At 41.9% G+C, this 22,835-nt stretch overlaps 1 protein-coding gene across 1 annotated transcript; it reads right to left on the bottom strand.

The window, feature by feature from the left end:
• Positions 1-13,478: 13,478 nt before the first annotated feature.
• Positions 13,479-21,966, bottom strand: lsm6 (LSM6 homolog, U6 small nuclear RNA and mRNA degradation associated). Its single transcript, XM_060926542.1, has 4 exons — positions 21,882-21,966; positions 21,210-21,308; positions 16,907-17,020; positions 13,479-13,692 (listed from the first exon to the last, which is right to left on the bottom strand). The coding sequence occupies exons 2-4, from the start codon at positions 21,301-21,303 to the stop codon at positions 13,658-13,660; spliced, it is 243 nt and encodes an 80-aa protein (XP_060782525.1). The 5' UTR covers positions 21,304-21,308; positions 21,882-21,966; the 3' UTR covers positions 13,479-13,657.
• Positions 21,967-22,835: the final 869 nt, after the last annotated feature.

The raw sequence follows: 22,835 nt of genomic DNA, 5'->3' as shown, positions 1-22,835 counted from the left end.
TAACACTAGCTCGCTATAAGCCCTGCGATAACCTGGCGACTTGTCCAGGGTGTACCCCGCCTCTCACCCATAGTCAGCAAAGATAGGCTCTAGTTTGCCCGTGACCCTGCACAGGACAAGCGGTTAGAGATAATGGATCGATAAATGGATAGCTAGCTATATCAGGAGTAGTATTTTTGCTCGTATTTATTGATCAAATTTATAAGGATGTAGTATTTTAGGGACTCGAAGCACAATATATTAAGCAAAACTAATATGTTGCTCTCTTCAGAAGGCCTAGAAATGCCCAGGGAGGGTGCACTAGGGCTTTAATATGAATATTTACAGGTGTAAATTGGAGAGAACTCTATTAATATTAACTACTTATTAACTAAGTGCGAGGTCTTTACGGGAAAATATCAAACCGAGGTCTTGACCAAGCCGATAATGTTCCTGTAAGGACCAAGCAAGCGAGGTTAATAAGGAGTTTATTATACGGCTTTTTTTTTATTTCTAAGATTAAAATCGACGGTCATTATAATGAGGCGTGACGCTGCTTTCAGTCATGTCATATTTGTAACCCGGTTGAGTTACACATGCAGAATAAGCAGTTAGCGGTTTCAAAACTGAATTCCTGTTAGCAATTAGCGGTTTCTGAACGCTCTTCATTGCTCATTTCTTGAATAATTCAGTGACTCTTGTGTTTTGATTTCCAATTAATCGTTTGGGGGGGGGTTGTCATTTTATTTGTTTTCTGCAACATTGAAAGCTGGCGCCTTGGAAAGAAAGTCCGTAATCGCCCACGGGCATTACGGGAAAATGCTGTCCACCAAGGAACCAATTTACCGATAGTAGCTTATGCCATATAATAATAATCCTTAGCGAATAAAGGATAAAGATAACCTTTGTTTCAAATCTGCTTCAAAAACCAGCTTGCCTTTTTCCCATAGTGCATCCTAGTGCCATCTCTTCTCCAGGTAAGCGACGCACACACATCTGTCCATCCACACGATGTAAAAGCAAAGGAGATTCATCAGACCAGGCCACCTTCTTCCATTGCTCCGTGGTATATTTCCGATGCTCACATGTCCATTGTAGGTGCTTTCGTTGGTGGACAGGGGTCAGCAGGAAGGGTACTCTGACTAGTCTGTGGCTACACAGCCCTAGACGATACGCAACAAGCTGTGGTGCACTGTGTGTTCTGACTCCTTTCCATCATAGCCAACATTAACTTTTTCAGCAGTTTGTGCTACAATGGCTCTAATGTGGGATTGGACCATATGGGCTAGCCTTCGTGCCCCATGCGAATCAATGAGACTTCGACACCCATGACCCTGTCACCGGTTGTCTTTCCTGGAACCACTTTTGGTAGGTACTAACCACTGCATACCGGGAACACCCCACAAGATGTACCATTTTGGAGATGCTCAGACCCAGTCATCTAGCCATCACAATTTGGCCCTTGTTAAAGTCACTCGGATCCTTACGCTTGCCCGTTTTTCCTGCTTCCAACATGTCAACTTCAAGAACTGACATCAAGGACTTGCTCCCCAATATATCCCAGCCACCCCTTGACAGGTCCCACTGTAATGAGGTAACTGATGTTAATCACATCACCTGTTAGTGGTTTTAATGTTTGACTGATCAGGGCTGGGGAAGGTAGACTGCCCCGCCCACCTCTGTTTAGAGGGCATGATCATGCTTTTTTTTTTTTAAATAAAAATTTCATGACGTAGAGAAGTACCAAACGGTCAACTCTACATCAGTATCAACGCTGCAAGGTTCAAGATGATTTTAACCAATAGATGCTGCTTTGAGCCATTTTCAACCCATAAAATCCCGATTTCTATAATTGTTTTGAATAAAAATATCAATATTAACACCAGCATTGAAGTGTTTCATCACAGTACAGTAATATCATTTAGTCTACAGCTCAAAAACACATTTAAGTGTGCAGTACCTCTAAAGTTACCACTTTACCTCTGACTGTTACAAAGCAGTGACACTGGAGACTCCTTCATCTCCTTCCAGAAAAGTCACCATGTCAACAATTACATACTTTTTCAAAATATATGTGTATGTGAGGCGGCACGGTGGTGTAGTGGTTAGCGCTGTCGCCTCACAGCAAGAAGGTCTGGGTTCGAGCCCCGTGGCCGGCGAGGGTTTCCTCCGGGTGCTCCGGTTTCCCCCACAGTCCAAAGACATGCAGGTTAGGTTAACTGGTGACTCTAAATTGACCGTAGGTGTGAATGTGAGTGTGAATGGTTGTCTGTGTCTATGTGTCAGCCCTGTGATGACCTGGCGACTTGTCCAGGGTGTACCCCGCCTTTCGCCCGTAGTCAGCTGGGATAGGCTCCAGCTTGCCTGCGGCCCTATAGGACAGGATAAAGCGGCTAGAGATAATGAGATGAGATGTGTATGTGATGCGTCCACCAAACAGGACCCTGTGCAAGTTGTTAGTATGAAGCCATGGACTGAAGGTTAGAGGCGCAGCTTTGGGACCAAAAGGTCACTGGTTTGATTCCCTGGACCAGCAGGAATGGCTGAAGTGCCCTTCAGCAAGGCACCTGACCTCCAATTGGTCCCCAGGCTGCTCTGGGTATGTTGATAAGAGCGTCTGCTAAATGCCATTAATGTAATGCAATAAACAATAACGTATTAGGACGAGTACTTAAAGGAGATACGCAGAACCTGTATTTTTAAATACATTTCTGAGTGGATAGTATCTCCAGCCTTGACTCTTGTATGCTGCATAAATGGGAAAAAATATATATATATTTGAGAGTTAAAATCGACCGCAAAGTTGGCATTTGAGCTGCCCCGCTGAGCCAGCCAGCCCTGAGTGCGTGATATCACAGCAGGAACCGGTTTTAAGGCTGAGGCCTTTGATAGCTATAGACCAAAGTCATATAAATAAACATTTATGGTGAAATTAAGAAATACCGTTACCGACTTGCTCAACTAAGACTGATTTGACTCCATTGATTGTGGGTTGACTCTCATTAAAACAGGATGGGTGTTATAACTTATGCAACATACATGTACATGCATGCATTTTCACTGATAAAACGTAAAAGGCTAATTAAATAATCAGATGAACTGAGACAATCACATTCCGAAGCAAATTAAATAATCTTATACCGCTAACTTAACCACACAATACAAGTTACATGTATTCATCTAAATGCAGGTAAACAAAATGTGTTGTTTTTGTTGTTTTGTATCCAAATAAGAGTCGCAGCTTACCCGTCTGTGTTCTCGTTTCTTGAAGGCCGACCTTGTGGCCGATTGTTTCAAAACAATCTGACTTTCAGTTGTTTGTTCAGTTCTCCGTTCATTTGCTTCTTCCACGTAAGGGCGAGATATTGCTGCGGAGCCGAGCATATCCAGCGGAGAAATCAGATGGCTGGTCCACTCATTCTCTCCATACTGAGTACTCCGCCATTACTGCTCAGCTCAGGCAATTACTAAAACCCGGGATGGGACGTCACCGGTTTTAGCAACAACCGCGGGGAGGTCACATCCCGTCCCATTCCAGTTTTTAGCAACAACCCTCGGCTCACACTCCAGTAGAACTGGTGCAACTCAACTTACTTTCCTTTTCTTGTAGTTTTCTTTTCCTTTAATTGTGCCGAGCAGAGGACAGACCACTTCATAGGTGCCCAATTATGCCCATGAATTTCTCACAAAATGCATCCAAATCTTTGCAGTTTGAACATTCTTGGGCCATGAATGCAACGTAAATCCACCTCCTGTCGTGTTGCTGCACCTGCTAGCAACACATCTACGTGGCATCACGATAAATTAGCTCAAAATGGAAGCTCAAAGTTGCAGTCAGCTCTGTTGTAGTATAGCAGAAATGGCGATGAGACCGATAGCCTTCCTGCGGTGACGTCACAGATGTCAAGGTCATTCACTCAGACCGCTACCTATAATCACCACTTTAATTGTAAAAATTACTATATTAGATTTATTGTTAACGCTTAAAACTATTCCTGTGCCATTCTTGAGGTCTCAAGGCATTTATAAACAAAAAGCGAGGCCATGGTTCTCCGTATCTCCTTTAAATATAAACTCTGCAACCAGAAAAAAACTGTGATCTAGATCTTTGTGTTCAGGAAAACTAAACGACCTTCTGATCAATCATGTGGCAGTGATGTGGTGTAAACAGCATTTGATATGATCCTCACTATAATTTAAAGCTGGAAGCAGTATATTTGTGATATCCGTTCCATCCTTGTCTCGCACACAGATACTCAGTCTACCAGTTTTTTTTCCTCTGCTGTAAGGATGCCAGAGGTGTCAGTTATTCATCGTTGCACTAGCAATAAAATACACTCAATTACCGGGGCCTAACAGGGTTTTTGCCGGCGCACACCGTCCACGGTTACTCGAAGGGAAACAAAATGCTCTGGCAATTCCATTAGCATTTTGGGTGCGTGCCAACGGCGCTCTGCGTCATGTTCTATGGCGGACAAATTGGCAGTCAGAGTGATGCGGTGAAGGGGGCTAATTGCTTGAGTGCAGGGTTAGTCTGGTTTTCACGCAAGGCTCAATCAAACACAGAGACAGAGAGAGAGAAGTTGGCATTACAGATTTACCAACTAAAACTGAGCTGCTCTCTGACACTACAGCTTAGCAACACACTACGCTGATGTGCTGTTTGATCCAAAGGGGTTGTGTTAACATTTGATTTCAGCTTTCCACTATGTTGTGTGTGTGCATGTGTCAGCTAAAGTCTTTCACTCTTGGTTTCAGTGTCCAGGGTTGCCAGATCTACGTACTGTAACAATCCCCCCAGGTCATTACTGCCACAATTCTTGAGTGTATCCTGGGATCTCTGGGCATGAGGTGGGAATATATCCCGGATACCCTACCCTGGGAGCCAGTCCATCACAAGGAATTCACAATATTGTTAGTCGATTCCAAATTTGAATCTCGATGATGATCTGGTCATCAATCGCAGCATTCCTCCAAGTGTGTTACGTTGTCCTGTGATGGAGCAAGAGTAGCAGTTTGAATGGACATCTTGGATTGTTGGCTTTACAAGAATCGGGAGCCGTGATCCTCCATGGATGGTAGCTGCTGTGTGATTGGAGGTGGTTAGTTGGTTGGTGGGAATTGGCCAAGACCAAATTGCGGAGAAAATGGGGGGGTGGATGGGGTAATCCAATAAAATAATTTGTAGCTATATTCTTCCATTATTCCAAAAAATGATGTGGTTGTTCAAGAATGTTTCTCACAATGGGGAAAAATAATCCTTTTTAATTTGGGATCAATTGTCTCTTCAACTCGACAACCCATGAGAAAACTCTACATTGAATAAAAATACAGCTTTAAATAAGACAAGCAATGGCAACCATGTCCACATTTTAAAACCGAGCCCATGTTAGGAATTATACTCGACACTGTTCATTAATGATTGCATTTAATTACTCTACAAAATGCACAAAGCTCTGTGCTAAACACAACCCCACAAGCTAAACCAAATCCCTCACCACTGAAGAGGTGTAATTTACAACGCCCACGAGAGGTCAATGTAGTCAGGTAAAGGGTTTCCATCGAGGTAAAATATCCCCCTGTGGCTTCTTTATCCTCAAAACTAATGGCACTCCTTCGAGCCAAGCCATTTTCACCGGCCCATTTGTACTTCCGATAAATCATGCGAGGCCCCTCGTCTGCGTCCAGAATAGCTCCTTTCAGATAGGAAGGTCAGAGGGGACATTCCAGGCCATGGGGGACAGTAGTGCAGTCTAAATTAAGAGCCCAGCGGTGGTACAATCTCCGGTCTGAGCGCACAGCTTTTCTCTTTCAGCTTAAGGAAGAAAACACGGAGAAATGCAGCATGACACTGCAGGATGTGACTTACTGCCATGTCCTCATCTGTTTATACAGCTAATGGAAAGGGAAAGAGCTATGAAGCGCCAAAGCCCAGCCCTGGTAAGGAGAAAGAGTCAGCGAGTGAAAGGTGATCTTTTTCATTCATCATCGCTGGGTCACGTCAGTTCAAGTTCGCACGCAGGGGCGCAGATCCGAGGCTTTACCCTGTATGGAGGCACACACACGGCCCTTCTTCTGGCTTTGCTATGTAAATAGAGGCGAAGTCTGTTGATGCTGAAGATGTGGAGAGGAACATTTCAATCCTTTTTAGTTAGAAGGCTTCAGTCGAAGCTTGGAGCCTTTGTTAGTGCCCAAGATATCAAAAAGATCAAGGAAAAAAGTTTGATATTTATTTATGGGTCAAAGACCAAGACAGTTTTCAAAGCAGCGCACACAAATAAGGAAGGTTGATTTAAATGTAGTTGTTAGTTCTTTAAAAATACGCAACAGACCGCTTTAGAGGTTCAGGGTATTTGTTTCTCCCCCACATTTTCTCCTCAATTCTCAATTTGGTCGTGGCCAATTCCCACCCACTACCCAACTCTTTCACTAACTGTCCCAACAACTACACTCTCGGAAAATAAAGTACATTATTGTACCTTTAGGGGTACAACAGTACCTTCAAGGGTACTGGTTCAGTACCCTCAAAGGTACTTATTTGTACCTTTTAGATACATATAGTACCTTTTTGTCCCTAGTTACCGTAAGGACCAATAATGTGCCCTGGGGGTACATTTAGTGTAGATTGTACCTTGGGGGATAGAAATGGACTCCTACTGTACCCCTATTTCTAACAGTGTCCCAACCAGATCTCCTCGTCTGTTCACAGCCTAACACATTACAAAAGCGCTATCTACCGTCTTCTACATATATTAGTTTAGACACCTACGATTGGCTGTTGTCTCTGTGACTGACACAGAAGAAAAAGTATGTCATACGCCGTCCCTCCTATCCTGAGAGCACGGCCAATTTTGCTCTCATGGCTTCCGGCTATGGATGATGGATGGCTGTGGCATTGTTGGGATTCGAACTAAAAATCTACCAGTGATAAGGGATTTGTATTTTTATCTCAAGATTTAAAAGATAAAATACAAATCAAGTCCTGAAATAATGCACATATACTGTACTGTGCGGTGCTCATTTTGGCTGCAATTCACCACACATGCAACAGAGGGTGCTAAAAATTACAATAAGCTTCTTTAGTCTTTTGATTTTTAGAGGGCATTTTGAGATTTTTGACCTGCAATGAACCATAAAGATGAAAATTCATCATGAATGAGGCTTAATTTTTTTTTTATCTTATTTGTGTGAGCAGCAGCAGCGGAGCAAATTGTTAGTCTCGCTCAGGATTTTTCGACTTACTTATTCTTCTTCTTAATATCATTATTTTCCTAACCTTTTTTAGGACGCTATTTCTCCATCAGTTTTCAGCCAATCATCACCAAATTTCACATGAAGAATACCTCTGGGCTGAATTACACTGCTGTGACTTTTGGTGCTGATCTGGATCACTGATCTGGAATGATCTGTGAAAAACGGGCTTTTTCAATCACTTCTAACTCTGTCAATTTTCTTGATGTTTTCAACCAGTTTTTTTTATTTTGTTCAGCAAAATGACCTTCACCTTGACCTTCAGTTGACAAAGGTCAGCTAGTGCAAATTACTGTGACTTCAGTCGCAGTCTCTATCTAGTTTTCTGTTTTGTTTCAAGTCCATCATCTCATGCTTGAGAATATTTATGACTAATCATAAGAAGTCTTTATTTATATGGCATTTTCTTTCTGTAAAAAAAAAAATCTCAATGCTTTACAGATTAAAGATTAAACTTGTCACATCATCAACACCTTCAGCCCAAATAAGTCGATCATATCCATATCCCATACTCGTTTGCGTTCCAGACTGAATACGATACACAGCACTGTTTGTAAGGGTTAAAGATACGACGCACTGTACTGCACTGCAGTGGGGCCGTTCAGGTCGACCTCTGATCACAAAAGACCCTGCAGTACCCCGAGTTTACCTGCTGGTGGAGCTACAGACCTTAAACTTTCCACAAGTTGCCCAAGCACTGTTCATCTCCAACACTCCTGCTGTGTTGATGCAAAAGAGCTTTACTGTACAAACACCTGAAACGACAAAAAGAAGGAAAAAAAAAACCAACTCCACAGCATGAAGAGCTTATTTTATCCGTTCACCTTAGCCATGTAGGCTAATTAATGCTGCATGTAAATGAAAAAGCAGCACCAAACGAATGAACCAGAACAACAGATTGCATCTGAGACGGACACTGCAGGGTCATTAGAGTCGTCCTAATAAGACAGTGTCCATTTAGCCGTAAGGCCATTACTGCAAATAGTGCTAATTAGGCTTCAAGCAAAGCGACGAGGTTGTTTGCGGGAAGGGCGCAGGGGGAGCTTGAGGTCTTTGATTACAGTAGGATCAACATTTGTGCCACAGTTGCCGTAATGATCCTGCGAGCTCCCTCAGTATCCCTCGCTCTTTCTCTCTCCTGTTACAGACAGAGCTGAATCAATACAGCGTCCTTCATCCTGCGCTCAGGCCTGACCTTGGCAGCCTTTTGTCTCCCTTTCAGGGGCAGAGAGCATGCGCACGCAGCAGCAGCAGAAAGAAAACACAGGACCTACTGAAGCCTATCCGTGTTGAGAAAACTCAAAGCGTTTTATTAAAAAAAAAAAAAACAGCTCATTAAGAGCCTAATGAGTTTATGTTTATTGGGTTCCCTTATCTTAGCCTAATGAACTGACTCACAGCTTGGGCTTGTTAGCTAAATCATCAAGCACACTTAGGATGGCACAAGATGCCAAAACCTTACCTGGGCAAAACAGGAACGTCAACCTGAAGCAGGTTTGGATTTATGAGCGCCATTTCAGGATGAAAAGCAGTGCAAACACACCACAGCAATTTGTACTCATATTTAACCTTTTTATCCATTTATAGTTGTGTGAAGTCCTTGGCACAAGTTCGTTCCTGTTATCACTTAAAGCTAGACCGCCTTTCAGATTTTTCAAGTGCAGGTCATAAAAAAAAAAAGCCCCCCCCCGACACCTAAATATTTTTGTTTAGTGGACCAAAAGCTACTGAATTTGAACCACAGACTTCCAATTTTATTTGTTACAATTAATGAATTTAGAGCCACATGGCCTGAAATTCTCTGCTATTTTTTCCTGCTTCACCATGCCGCAATACAAGATACTACATCACACGGTGGGCTTTCCCTGTTCGAAGGCATTGCGGGATACAAATTTGAAACAGGAGAGAAAAACGGAGGACGCGAGTGTGCGATTGAAACGTGAAAGACCGACTACAGTAACGGAAAGAAAGCGAGAAGAAAAGACGTTATGTTATATACGAAGGAAAGGAAACGCAGGACCAAACTAATAAATATCAGTGGTCAGCGAGCACCTCGGTGTGATCAGCTGTTCGTTTAGCAACAGAATGATGGAACTGTCAGCGCACGCTCAAAGGTAAACCTGCGCATGCGCAGACGGGCTTCATCTATCTGCTTGACTGCGCAAAGCGAGCGATTTCATGCACATAATTTGCTTTAATCCCCTCAAATTAAATCACTTCCCAGCCACAGAATGGCCTGAGATTTTGTGAGATATTACAGAAATAAACATCTCACAATGACCACATTTCAGAGCGAACTAAACTTCACAGATGTTATGAAATCGAAAGGCCGTCTAGCTTTAAAGCAGCGGTAAACAGTTTTGTTTCCCCTCTTCGGAAAAAAACTCAAGTGCGTAAAGTGTCCCGAAAAACCTACAGCTTTACTTCTGACTGATTCAAAGCACCGACACTGGAAACTCCTTCCAAATAAAAATAAACAGAAATAGTCACCATATCAACAATTATACATTTTCTTAACTGAAGCGTCAACCAGACAAGTCCCTGTGTAAGTCGTTACCATAGAAACGATAACGCACTCAGACGAATCAACCCATCATTTCCCCAGACACCGAACCAACCTTCTGACCAATCAGAACCAAGAATCCGACAGCGCTTTGGTTTGCGCTGCAGTAATTAATCAGGGTTTCTGACGTTCAGCATGCACAGGTCTATTAAAGATGTAGGTCATCAGATAAACTCCCTCTGACCTACATGCCCTCATCTCAAATGGCAACAAGATCGTATCACGTGTTAATATTAATACCGAGGGAACAAAAACATTTCCACACCCAGAGGTTGTGCTCCTTCACAGAAAAGTATTTGATTAGTTTAAAAGGGAATGAGCAGTGATTCAGCTCGTGCACCGAGACACTGCGACTTGCCAATCACACGAAAGGTCATTGGCTGGACTTTTCCCTAATGAGGTCCAGGTGGAACAGTGGCTAATCAGGTCACCTTTAAAAAGCTCCACATGCAGAGCCGAGGTCACTACAAGGTAAACACAGAACGTCCTCTTCTCCAATCAGGATCAGGTGGCGGATTTTAGGACAAAGGGAAAGGAAATGAAATGGAAAAGGAACGAACTGTAAAGGAACTGAACGGAACAAACAAATGTAAAGCAAAAGGTATGGACTAAAGGAACAGAAGGTGCTAAAGAAGGCAACCGGACTTGCTTGAAATACTCGAAGGCGTTTCGCCTCTCATCCGAAAGGCCTCTTCAGTTCTGTCTGATTCGTGGGGAGTGAGACAGAACTGAAGTCTGAAGACAGAACTGAAGTCCCCACGAGTCAGACAGAATTGAAGAAGCCTTTCAGATGAGAGGCGAAACACTTTGAAGTATTTCAAGCAAGTCCGGTTGCCTTCTTTAGCACCTCCTGTTTACGATGACCTGGATGACCGAGAACCTTCACAGACAACGTAAAGGAACAGAGCAGACAGTGAAGGAACAGAGAGGACAGTGAAGGAACAGAATGGATAGTAAAGGAACAGAGAGGACAGTGAAGGAACAGAGGACAGTAAAAGGAATAGAACAAAGGAACAGAGCAGATAGTAAAGGAACAGAGCGTAAACGAACAGAGAGGATAGTAAAGGAACAGAGAGAATAGTAAAGGAACAGAGCGTAAACGAACAGAGGATAGTGAAGGAACAGAGAGGACAGTGAAGGAACAGAGCAGATAGTAAAGGAACAGAGCGTAAACAAACAGAGGATAGTGAAGGAACAGAGAGGACAGTGAAGGAACACAGCGTAAACGAACAGAGAGGACTGAAGGAACAGAGAGGACAGTGAAGGAACAGAGCGTAAACGAACAGAGAGGATAGTGAAGGAACACAGCGTAAACGAACAGAGAGGACAGTGAAGGAACAGAGCGTAAACGAACAGAGAGGATAGTAAAGGAACAGAGAGGACAGTGAAGGAACAGAGAGGACAGTGAAGGAACAGAGAGGACAGTGAAGGAACAGAGCGTAAACGAACAGAGAGGATAGTAAAGGAACAGAGAGGACAGTGAAGGAACAGAGCATAAACGAACAGAGAGGACAGTGAACGAACAAAGAGGACAGTGAAGGAACAGAGCATAAACGAACAGAGAGGACAGTGAACGAACAGAGAGGACAGTGAAGGAACAGAGAGGACAGTAAAGGAACAGAGCGTAAACGAACAGAGAGGATAGTGAAGGAACAGAGAGGACAGTAAAAGGAATAGAACATAAAGGAACAGAGCGGATAGTAAAAGGAACAGAGAGGACAGTGAAGGAACAGAGCGTAAACGAACAGAGAGGATAGTGAAGGAACAGAGAGGACAGTAAAAGGAATAGAACATAAAGGAACAGAGCGGATAGTAAAAGGAACAGAGAGGACAGTGAAGGAACAGAGCGTAAACGAACAGAGAGGATAGTGAAGGAACAGAGAGGACAGTAAAAGGAATAGAACATAAAGGAACAGAGAGGACAGTAAAAGGAATAGAACATAAAGGAACAGAGCGGATAGTAAAAGGAACAGAGCGGACAGTGAAGGAACAGAGAGGACAGTGAAGGAACAGAGAGGACAGTGAAGGAACAGAGCGTAAACGAACAGAGAGGACAGTGAAGGAACAGAGCGGACAGTGAAGGAACAGAGAGGACAGTAAAAGGAACAGAACGGAGCGTAGAGAAGCAGGGAGGATAGTAAAGGAACAGAACGGAGCGTAGAGAAGCAGGGAGGATAGTAAAGGAACAGAACGGAGCGTAGAGAAGCAGGGAGGATAGTAAAGGAACAGAACGGAGCGTAGAGAAGCAGGGAGGATAGTAAAGGAACAGAACATCAAGGAATGGAACAGAGCAGAAAGTAAAGGAACAAGAAAGTAAAGGAACAGGGAGGAACATGAACAGAAGGTAAAGGAATGGAATGTCAGTCCCCCCAGGATTACACGGGCCTTTTTTGTGATTGTTGCGGGCTAAAATGTCTGATGTTGCGGGGAGGGGGGGGTGTTCCAAAAAATTGCGATGCGATGAAAGTTGCGGTGTTTTTTAGGTTTTTGTTGCGATTACGTTGCGGGAGGAAGTGAAAGTTGCGAGAAATTGTTGCGATTTTCTCTTTTTGTGATTAAAATTGAGTGATATGTTAAATATTACGTGATTACTGAAAAACTATTGATTAAAAAAAAAACAGACACTGAGAAATGGTCCCATAAACAACTTTACCAATATAAAAGATTACCAGGACGACAAAAATGCAGAAAAATAGGCTTTACTTATCCAAATGCTCCTGTTGGTTCAAAAGTTAAAGTGCAGAGAACCTCACAGCACAACATGAAGTTACCTTAAAATATAATATAAATGCCTCAGCTTTCATGTAAGAAAAAAACTATTAATACTAGTACTGTGTGCAGGCAGTCTCTCCTGAAGACCAAATTAAACAATAATTATAAACTAATAAAATAAATGGCTCAGGCTTCATAGAAGAAAAAAAACAATTTGAACAGAATCTCACAGTATGATGCTGAAGCTGCCTAAACAATGGAAAATAAAATACCGTTTTGGCAAAAATGATGGCATCCATTAATTTCGTGTATGAAGTAAAAAAAATAAAGTGCGCACAGTCCTTCACTGTAAACATAACACACTTTCAGTAACAGAATTTAAGCCGACAAACACTGACTCGCACATGCTGCTTCTCTTGAACGTATACACATAAGTAAGGTGGAAGGTAGTTTGTCGACATCACCTCAAGACAACGCCAACGATTGGTCAAATTAGCGGGAAAGTTGCGGTGATTGGGTATAATTGCAACACCGCCCTGAATTTGCGGGGATTGGTTGAATTTGCGTTGAAGTTGCAAATCGCAACATCGCGAAATCCTGGAGGGTCTGGAATGTAACAGAAGTGCAAGGAACCACCATCATCATCATCATCCCTAAAAATTACTAAACCACACTTGCACAACATTGCCACATTCATATAAAACATGACGTGCACTTAACCTAAAGTACATGCAGTAGAGCAATAAACAAATCACAACGCTCACTACAAAAAACATTAAAAACACCTTCAGTCAACGTGAAGCTCGGACTGAGCACAAAATTCAAATTTTATTTGAGTATTTGGCAGACGGCTTTATCCAGAGACTCTTATAAAAACATCCTCCTTCTTGTACAAACAGGTCAGGCTGAGAGTCCTAAAGCTAAAACACTGTACTACACACAATCATAACCAAAAAATACATATCACAAACTGTTCAGTGGGGAAAATAAGATTTTATTGCAACGTTTGTGAGAGCAATACAAACTTTCATTTACAAAACAAGAAGTTATCAAGTCGAACGAAAACAAGTCTATTACAGTGCTCAATTCTGGGGAAAAAACCCCCACAATATTAACATCAAAATAACTGGTACACTTCAGACAACAACACGGTTACATCTTCCTCTTCTGGGTGCTGATGTATAACACTGGAAAACAGGAAAACATGCATTAAATTACAACCCTGATTCCAAAAAAGTTGGGACAAAGTACAAATTGTAAATAAAAACGGAATGCAATAATTTACAAATCTCAAAAACTGATATTGTATTCACAATAGAACATAGACAACATGTCAAAAGTGAGACATTTTGAAATTTCATGCCAAATATTGGCTCATTTGAAATTTCATGACAGCAACACATCTCAAAAAAGTTGGGACAGGGGCAATAAGAGGCTGGAAAAGTTAAAGGTACAAAAAAGGAACAGCTGGAGGACCAAATTGCAACTCATTAGGTCAACTGGCAATAGGTCATTAACATGACTGGGTATAAAAAGAGCATCTTGGAGTGGCAGCGGCTCTCAGAAGTAAAGATGGGAAGAGGATCACCAATCCCCCTAATTCTGCGCCGACAAATAGTGGAGCAATATCAGAAAGGAGTTCAACAGTGTAAAATTGCAAAGAGTTTGAACATATCATCATCTACAGTGCATAATATCATCAAAAGATTCAGAGAATCTGGAAGAATCTCTGTGCGTAAGGGTCAAGGCCGGAAAACCATACTGGGTGCCCGTGATCTTCGGGCCCTTAGACGGCACTGCATCACATACAGGCATGCTTCTGTATTGGAAATCACAAAATGGGCTCAGGAATATTTCCAGAGAACATTATCTGTGAACACAATTCACCGTGCCATCAGCCGTTGCCAGCTAAAACTCTATAGTTCAAAGAAGAAGCCGTATCTAAACATGATCCAGAAGCACAGACGTCTTCTCTGGGCCAAGGCTCATTTAAAATGGACTGTGGCAAAGTGGAAAACTGTTCTGTGGTCAGACGAATCAAAATTTGAAGTTCTTTATGGAAATCAGGGATGCCGTGTCATTCGGACTAAAGAGGAGAAGGACGACCCAAGTTGTTATCAGCGCTCAGTTCAGAAGCCTGCATCTCTGATGGTATGGGGTTGCATTTGTGCGTGTGGCATGGGCAGCTTACACATCTGGAAAGACACCATCAATGCTGAAAGGTATATCCAGGTTCTAGAGCAACATATGCTCCCATCCAGACGACGTCTCTTTCAGGGAAGACCTTGCATTTTCCACCATGACAGTGCCAAACCACATACTGCATCAATTACAGCATCATGGCTGCGTAGAAGAAGGGTCCGGGTACTGAACTGGCCAGCCTGCAGTCCAGATCTTTCACCCATAGAAAACATTTGGCGCATCATAAAATGGAAGATACGACAAAAAAGACCTAAGACAGTTGAGCAACTAGAATCCTACATTAGACAAGAATGGGATAACATTCCTATCCCTAAACTTGAGCAACTTGTCTCCTCAGTCTCCAGACGTTTACAGACTGTTGTAAAGAGAAAAGGGGATGTCTCACAGTGGGAAACATGGCCTTGTCCCAACTTTTTTTTAGATGTGTTGTTGTCATGAAATTTAAAATCACCTAATTTTTCTCTTTAAAAGATACATTTTCTCAGTTTAAACATTTGATACGTCATCTATTTTCTATTCTGAATAAAATATGGAATTTTGAAACTTCCACATCATTGCATTCCGTTTTTATTTACAATTTGTACTTTGTCCCAACCTTTTTGGAATCGGGGTTGTACAAAATCAAAGAGAAAAAAAAAAAAAAATCAATCGGAAATTTGTGATATTTTCTCATAAATTTACGTCGCAGTGTTTAATGCTGTTCTGTATCAAAGCCATCCAATTATTATGTAATGCACATCGGTGCATGATGTTATAGGAAAATAATCAACAACAGGGTGGTGTGATATGGCCCTACGTCAAACAGGAGTTACTATTACCACCCTGAAGTCGATTGTTTTCCAATAACACGTCCTAAAGTCCTACAGCATCAGGTGTTTCTTTTTGTAATGTCATTGTCATTTTTTTTTCCGGTTGAGAGTACGTCGTGCGCGTTCTGGCTGCCGCTTCTCACTGGAGCTTTTTGGGGGTTTTTTTGTTTTATTTCTTTTTCTATTTTTTTTCCTGTGTTTGTGTAGTTTGATGTTTGAGTGTTTTGTCCACCGGTTGTGGTGTAGCTCCGGACCTAGTTTTGGGCGTCGGTTCCCTCCAGGCCTTGGTTCGCCGTGGGCGATGCCTGCGCTCCCAGCTGTGGACTGCAGTGAGCTCGTTGCTCATTTTACATCATGGTTGTCCAGCGCTCTGCGCTTTAATGCTTGGCGTGATGTTCTGAGCGATGTTGCTTGGTGGTGTCGCGGCAGCTGTGCAGGCGGTTTGGGACACACCAGCGCTTTGCGTGGCGGAGTTTCTCTGCTCGCTTTGTGGATCCATGGCGTGGTGTTCTGAGCTATGTGGCTGACGGCGTCGGTGCTGGAGATGTGGGACTTGTTTTCGTGCGCCTTTTGGTGAGACTGTGGCTGCTACACCACGGGAATTACATCCTGACCCCTACTTGGTGGACTTTTTACCCTTTATTTATTTTTTTTATTATATTTTTTATTTTTTTTCTTTGTCTACTATTGTAAAGCGTCCTTGGGTTTCTTGAAAGGCACTATATAAATTTAACTTATTATTATTATAAAGTGTGTTATCCCTCATAACCAGAGAAATTCGCCAACTCCAGCATTTCGTAAAACCTGTTTTGAAAACTAAACTTTCAGTCCAGAATGCCTGGTTGCCCTTAGATGCCTTTCATATCAGTCATTTTATAGACTACAATTCATTAGGATCATGGGGGCGGGGCTTCACAAATATGGGCGGGAAAGAGGGTGTAACCAAAGTCTAAGCTCATCAAACGCACCTTTAAAGAACGACACGCTGCACTTTTTACCCGTTTATAGTTACATTTAACGTATGACCATCCATCATGGGCATTTCAGCAAGCTTTGTGTTGTTACCATAGAAACAACTGTTTTTACACTTTGCGTTATCCTTGGTTTAGTTTCATGTTTATACTTTATTTCTGATTTGCATGGGATTTTTACCTGAATAAATTCTTTCTATTTATCGATAACGTATTATAAGCTTGTGATTTGCCTTGCACCTGAACTACGCTCCTCATCCGTTACGAAGTACTTGCCTGCCTTGATTTACGCATGTTTGTAACCTCACGATATTTTTCCACAGAAATTCCTGACTGATCATTAGATTTGAATATTTAAAAAAAAAAAAAAAACCACAATTAAAGTTACGTGCAGAGGTGACTATGTTTCCACCACATACCATTGTTTCCTCTGAGAAACGCATCTCCGTATTTATTCTTCAGCTGACCGTTGACGTACTCCTCCGTCTGCTCGACTGCGATGTTCATGTAGCCGTCGAGGCACGCAAGAACACCTGGAGACAAAGAACACAAGGGAAAAAAAACATTAAAACTTAATTTAAAGGAACAGTCCACCGTACTTCCATAATGAAATATGTTCTTCTCTGAATTGAGACGAGCTGCTCCGTACCTCTCAGAGCTTTGCGCGACCTCCCAGTCAGTCAGACGCAGTCAGATGCGCTGTCACTCCTGTTAGCAATGTAGCTAGGCTCAGTATGGCCAATGGTATTTTTGGGGGCTGTAGTTAGATGCGACCAAACTCTTCCGCGTTTTTCCTGTTTACATAGGTTTATATGACCAGTGATATGAAACAAGTTCAGTTACACAAATTGAAACGTAGCGATTTTCTATGCTATGGAAAGTCCGCACTATACTGACAGGCATAGTAACACCTTCTGCGCGCTTCGGCAGCGCATTGATATCTGAGCTCCGTATCAATGCGCTGTCGAAGCGCGCAGAAGGTGTTAGTACGCCTGTCATTATAGTGCGGACTTTCCATAGCATAGAAAATCGCTACGTTTCAATTTGTGTAACTGAACTTGTTTCATATCACTGGTCATATAAACCTATGTAAACAGGAAAAACGCGGAAGAGTTTGGTCGCATCTAACTACAGCCCCAAAAAATACCATTGGCCATGCTGAGCCTAGCTACATTGCTAACAGGAGTGACAGCGCGTCTGACTGACTGGGAGGTCGCGCAAAGCTCGGAGAGGTACGGAGCAGCTCGTCTCAATTCAGAGAAGAACATATTTCATTATGGAAGTACGGTGGACTGTTCCTTTAAGTGACGAGCACAACAAACATACTGGCTGAACTGAAAGTTATATTTAACAGTTATTCCACAAAATCGAGTCGTACATGACCTGACAGTCGACGAGGCGCGTAACACCGAGTTGGCTATAATCCATGTACGACGAGATTGAGTGGAATAACTTTTATTCTACCCACATTCACTGGATTTTGAGGATTTTTATTTTTTGCAAATTCGATAAATAAAAACTTGGTACAAAACGTCCGACAAAATAATTTCCACTTAAAATGTAAACAAACCGGCGAAATGACAGGAGCAATTTGTGGAAAATGCACTAATAATACTCGAGAAATAAAAAGATACCTTCTTACCATCAAATACTTTTATTCCATATTTTCTTGCTTTTTTTTAGGGTTTTGTTTTCAACTAGTTTTTATTTCGTGCTCGGTTGTTTCAGCAACGTACTCCGCCATTTTATTTTTCTCTACTCAAGGTATATGAGCTGATTGGCTACTGTACTACTAGGCTATCAGATTCAGAGTGTGCGATTGCTCATATCCAATGAATGCGGATAGAATAATCACCAATATTCACTGAGCCTCAGGCAGATCATTGTTTTAGTATAAATACATAATGTTATTTACCAGCTGGGAGGTCCGTATTGCGAAATACTGTGACTGAGGTCTTGAAAGTATGGTAAATAATATATTTATCTTTTTCTTTACCAAATTCTAACAGAAAACAAGAGCGCCCGAAAGGGAAACCCGAGCTGAGCCGCCATTTTGAATCCTCACTCGCGGCTGTAATGCAAATGGCTTCCTCCTCGGTATACAAGTGCACTTCCATGGCAGGAAAAAAACTACATTTTGCCACCTATGTAGCCCCCTATTTATACAAAATTGAGTCATTCAGGATTCAGCCATGTTTTTGCTCGGCGTTAGCAACAGTTAGAGGTTTTTAGCTTTCTCCTGAAATGTTTTCTTTTATTCCTTCTTCTGCAGGGTAGTAAAACTCGCTTTCGCTGTGAACACTGTCGTTATCGCTATCCATGCTGTAAAATTAATGCTATTCTCCTGAGAAATGTGAAAATAAATGTTGACAAAAATTGCTACGTTTGTTGTTGTGAACGAGCGAGTCGCCAGAGGTCCGTAACCGGGGTCCGTACCGTAGGATACAGACCTGCTCGCCAGCCAATCAGAGCGCAGGATTTGATGGAAACCAGACCGCGAAAAAAAAAATGTGATTTAAAAAAAAAATAATAATAATAATAATAATAAAAAAAGTCATTTATTTCAAATCTTCAAAAGCGACATACAAAAGTAATAATGGTACGGCGCAAATTTGTGTCACTTATCTACGCCGAGTCACATAAAATACTTTGCTTTGAAACATAAAATAAATCACAACTCCACCTTACCTTTGAATAGTTTCAGACCAAACTTCGTGGCATCTTTAGTGCTTTTAGGAACAGCGTTTTCTTTCATCATTTGTAATTCTTCCTCACTTATGGTGGCAAAGCGATTGGCTGCCATTTTGCCGAGTCGGTCGAGGCGATTATCGAGAAATAGTCCGAATTTCTCGACCAATCAGAGCACACGATTTTCTATAAACACCTCCGTATTTATATCAAATAATCAATGGTCATAAACAACCAGCCAAGTGTATAACCTTGTTATATAAATGACAAAATTAATAAATCTGCGAGTTCGTGGTGGTAACAGGAACTTTGCTGTTAGTTATTGTCCTACAACAGCCCACTCCTTAATTATCGTTAGGGGATAATTAAAATACTGGCAACTGCACACAAACCAGAGCTATTTTGGACACGGCTGCCTCTCAGGTTTAGGCACGTCCAATTTATGTAACTAAAGAATCAATTTATTCTTTCCTGTTTTTTTTTTTTGTGATATTTCACCTAAACCTGACTCCTGGCACTGTTATAGAAGTAAATCATTTTCATCTGAGGTCAAATCTTTCTCAAAATGCATAAAATTCTTCAGTTTATTACTACTTACAGTATATTGCGCATGTTTCATATAAATATGCTCACATGCATTACGATAATTAAATAACAATATTACAGAAAATTTAACCCTAAAATTGCTTAAAATGAAAACCTTGACTATAACTAAAAATTATTTAAAAATGTGAGAAAATAAATTAAATTAATAAAATAATCTAAACATCAAGATTAATGATGAAAAGCTTCTTTAAAAAAAAAAAGTAATTTCTTAAAAATATCTCTAGAGCCTGTATTGTGAAACTCTCAAGGTAATTTGTTCCACAGTTTGGGCACCGCAGATACAAAAACACAGTCACCCAGTGTAGTGATTGTTCTAACTCGTGGGGACTGTAATAATAGTTCACTACTAGAAATTTGGCTATAACGTGATGGAGTTCTAATAGCAACGAGTTCTACTGTAGTCTATGGTCCAGGGCTAAGCCATGTATAGTTTTATAGGTTATATTTAATTCAATGTTAAATTTAATAGCCAACCAATATAAATCTACTAGCAGTGATGTAATGTGGTCAAAATGCAAAACGTTACAGATAAACCTGGCCGCCGTATTTTGAGCCGTTCTTAAAACACTGCGCTCGAGCTGTCATCTTGACTGTACTCACAAACACCTACGGCTGTTGTGTTTACTATAACATCATCCTTTATAGTCGGTGTGCCTCGTTTATTGCATCGAACCGCATCGCTCTTTGGATTTTACATGGCCAGGATTATCGTGTTGCACCATGATCCTGGAGAAACAGGATGTAACGGTTATAAAGATCCTCTTATGGGCCTTTTCCACTACCCTTTTTCAGCTCACTTCAGCCCAACACGGCTCGTGTTTCGACTACCTCAGAGCAGCACGACTGAGCTCACTTCAGCCTTACTCAGCACCCAAAGCTCACACGGTTTTGGAGTGGGGCTGAAGCGAGCCCAACCGAGCCGAGTGGGGCTAGGGGCATGAGGAGACACTCCCCTGTGCACTGACTGGTGAGGAGGAGTGTCCTCACATGCCCACACATGCCCCGCGAGCACGCTGGGATCTGTAAACACCGTAAACCCGGAAGAAGACTTACAAAGCCTTATGCGCCTCGCCTCATCTATACACTCTTGCCAGTATCTGTTGGCGTTGTCGGTGACAACAAGCCACAGCACCAAGACCAGCAACACTAACGACTCCATGTCCTCCATGTTTATTGTTTACTATCCGGGTCGTGAGACTACCGCTTAAAAGGTCACTGATGTCACTGTTTGCGCCGCCTAACGACATCACGTGATGTCCACCCACTTTCGCTAACTCCACCCAATGTGTCCACCCACTTCCAGCCAGCACGGTTCAGCGTGGTTGTAGTCGAAATGCAACCCCAACAGCCCCACTCAGCCCAACTCAGCCGCGTCGGTAGTGGAAAAAGCCCCATTAGACCATACAAAGGTCACCATGGCTTCTTCACCTCTGTAATCCACTCCGGAGTTGAGCTTCACCACTACTGGTCGTCCGATGATCTGCTTCAGGAAGTCACTTGGTGTCTGCTTGCGTACACTCATTTTCACTAAATGGGAAAGCAAAAAGAAAGAAAGGAAAATCACTATCAAGATGCCAATAGTTATAAGTTGAGTTATGGTGCATTACACAATACAAATGTCATTGACATACATTTAAATTAGTGTATGGACAAACAATAAAATATAATTTAAAAAATCCCCCATAATCTGGTTTTGCAATGCAATTTTTTTTTATTTTGCTCCTTAACTACATGCTAATTATAATTATAACAAACTGTCTCTTCTATAATAACAACAGTTAGTGGTTTTGTTCAATTTAGCACTCTAACAGCCTTCATTCCCACCTGTATTCCGACAGAATCACGTGATTGGCTACTTTCTCAGACTCCGTCAGTGTTCCACCAATCACATGCGAGACAGTCTTAATCCCGGAAGCGGTGTTTTGTCAGAATACAGGTAGGAAAAATAAAACATTCTCCCTAACCTTACTCGGTGTCCAAACGAATCTGCTATAATGATATACTATATAAATGTGACTGACCTATAACTGTAATATAATTATATTTCAAACTAAACACCCATTAAAAGCTAACCACGCAATAAAGTTTGTTAAAACTCACATCTGTTGCTAAGCTAGCTCCAACGTTTCCTGCACGTCTTGATGAAATGTAGCGCTGACAGTGTACAGCCAATCAGCTTTCAGGATTTACACAGAGTATGGAAGCCGTCACGGGACAGTAGAAAACGCATTTCAATAAACATGGCTGAAGAAGTATTACTCTCTAAGTACTGTAGTGCAACATCTTAGTGTATTTGTTGTAATAAATTATTCACTCAGAAGTCATTGTTATTCAGAATACATGTACTAAATAATTCAAAGAAACATGTAAAGGATGAATTCAGGATAATGCCCAAGGACCTCTTAATTAAACTTTATTTTTTTAACCATTTTCACCACTGAATCTCATCTCATCTCATCTCATCTCATCTCATCTCATCTCATTATCTCTAGCCGCTTTATCCTGTTCTACAGGGTCGCAGGCAGCCAAATACATCTGTACAGCTGTTGCATAGCTGTGAATTGTGTACATAAACAAGTCACTGTATTTGTGTGTATATATATGTCCAACATCTGAAGAATGTCAATAAAAACAAAACAATTGAACTTTTTTGTATGTTTATTAAGACATAAGTTAAATTGTGGGCGGCACGGTGGTGTAGTGGTTAGCGCTGTCGCCTCACAGCAAGAAGGTCCTGGGTTCGAGCCCCAGGGCCGGCGAGGGCCTTTCTGTGTGGAGTTTGCATGTTCTCCCCGTTTCCTCTGGGTGCTCCGGTTTCCCCCACAGTCCAAAGACATGCAGGTTAGGTTAACTGGTGACTCTAAATTGACCGTAGGTGTGAATGGTTGTCTGTGTCTATGTGTCAGCCCTGTGATGACCTGGCAACTTGTCCAGGGTGTACCCCGCCTTTCGCCCGTAGTCAGCTGGGATAGGCTCCAGCTTGCCCGCGAACCTGTAGAAGGATAAAGCGGCTAGAGATAATGAGATGAGATGTTAAATTGTAAGCAAAAAAAA

This window comes from Neoarius graeffei, chromosome 7 (assembly GCF_027579695.1).
Source record: "Neoarius graeffei isolate fNeoGra1 chromosome 7, fNeoGra1.pri, whole genome shotgun sequence".
Taxonomy (NCBI): domain Eukaryota; kingdom Metazoa; phylum Chordata; class Actinopteri; order Siluriformes; family Ariidae; genus Neoarius; species Neoarius graeffei.
Note: the sequence above shows the minus strand (reverse complement) of the source record. Positions and strands in the feature narration are given on the sequence as shown.

What these genes read in the sequence shown, in the direction of transcription:
- lsm6 (XM_060926542.1), bottom strand. Translation starts at nt 21,303, where the DNA reads ATGAGTGTACGCAAGCAGACACCAAGTGACTTCCTGAAGCAGATCATC. An exon ending in CTCCGGAGTGGATTACAGAG is followed by an intron (nt 17,021 to 21,209) that starts GTGAAGAAGCCA and finishes CTTTGTCTCCAG; the next exon opens with GTGTTCTTGCGTGCCTCGAC. An exon ending in GTTTCTCAGAGGAAACAATG is followed by an intron (nt 13,693 to 16,906) that starts GTATGTGGTGGA and finishes CCTGTTTTCCAG; the next exon opens with TGTTATACATCAGCACCCAG.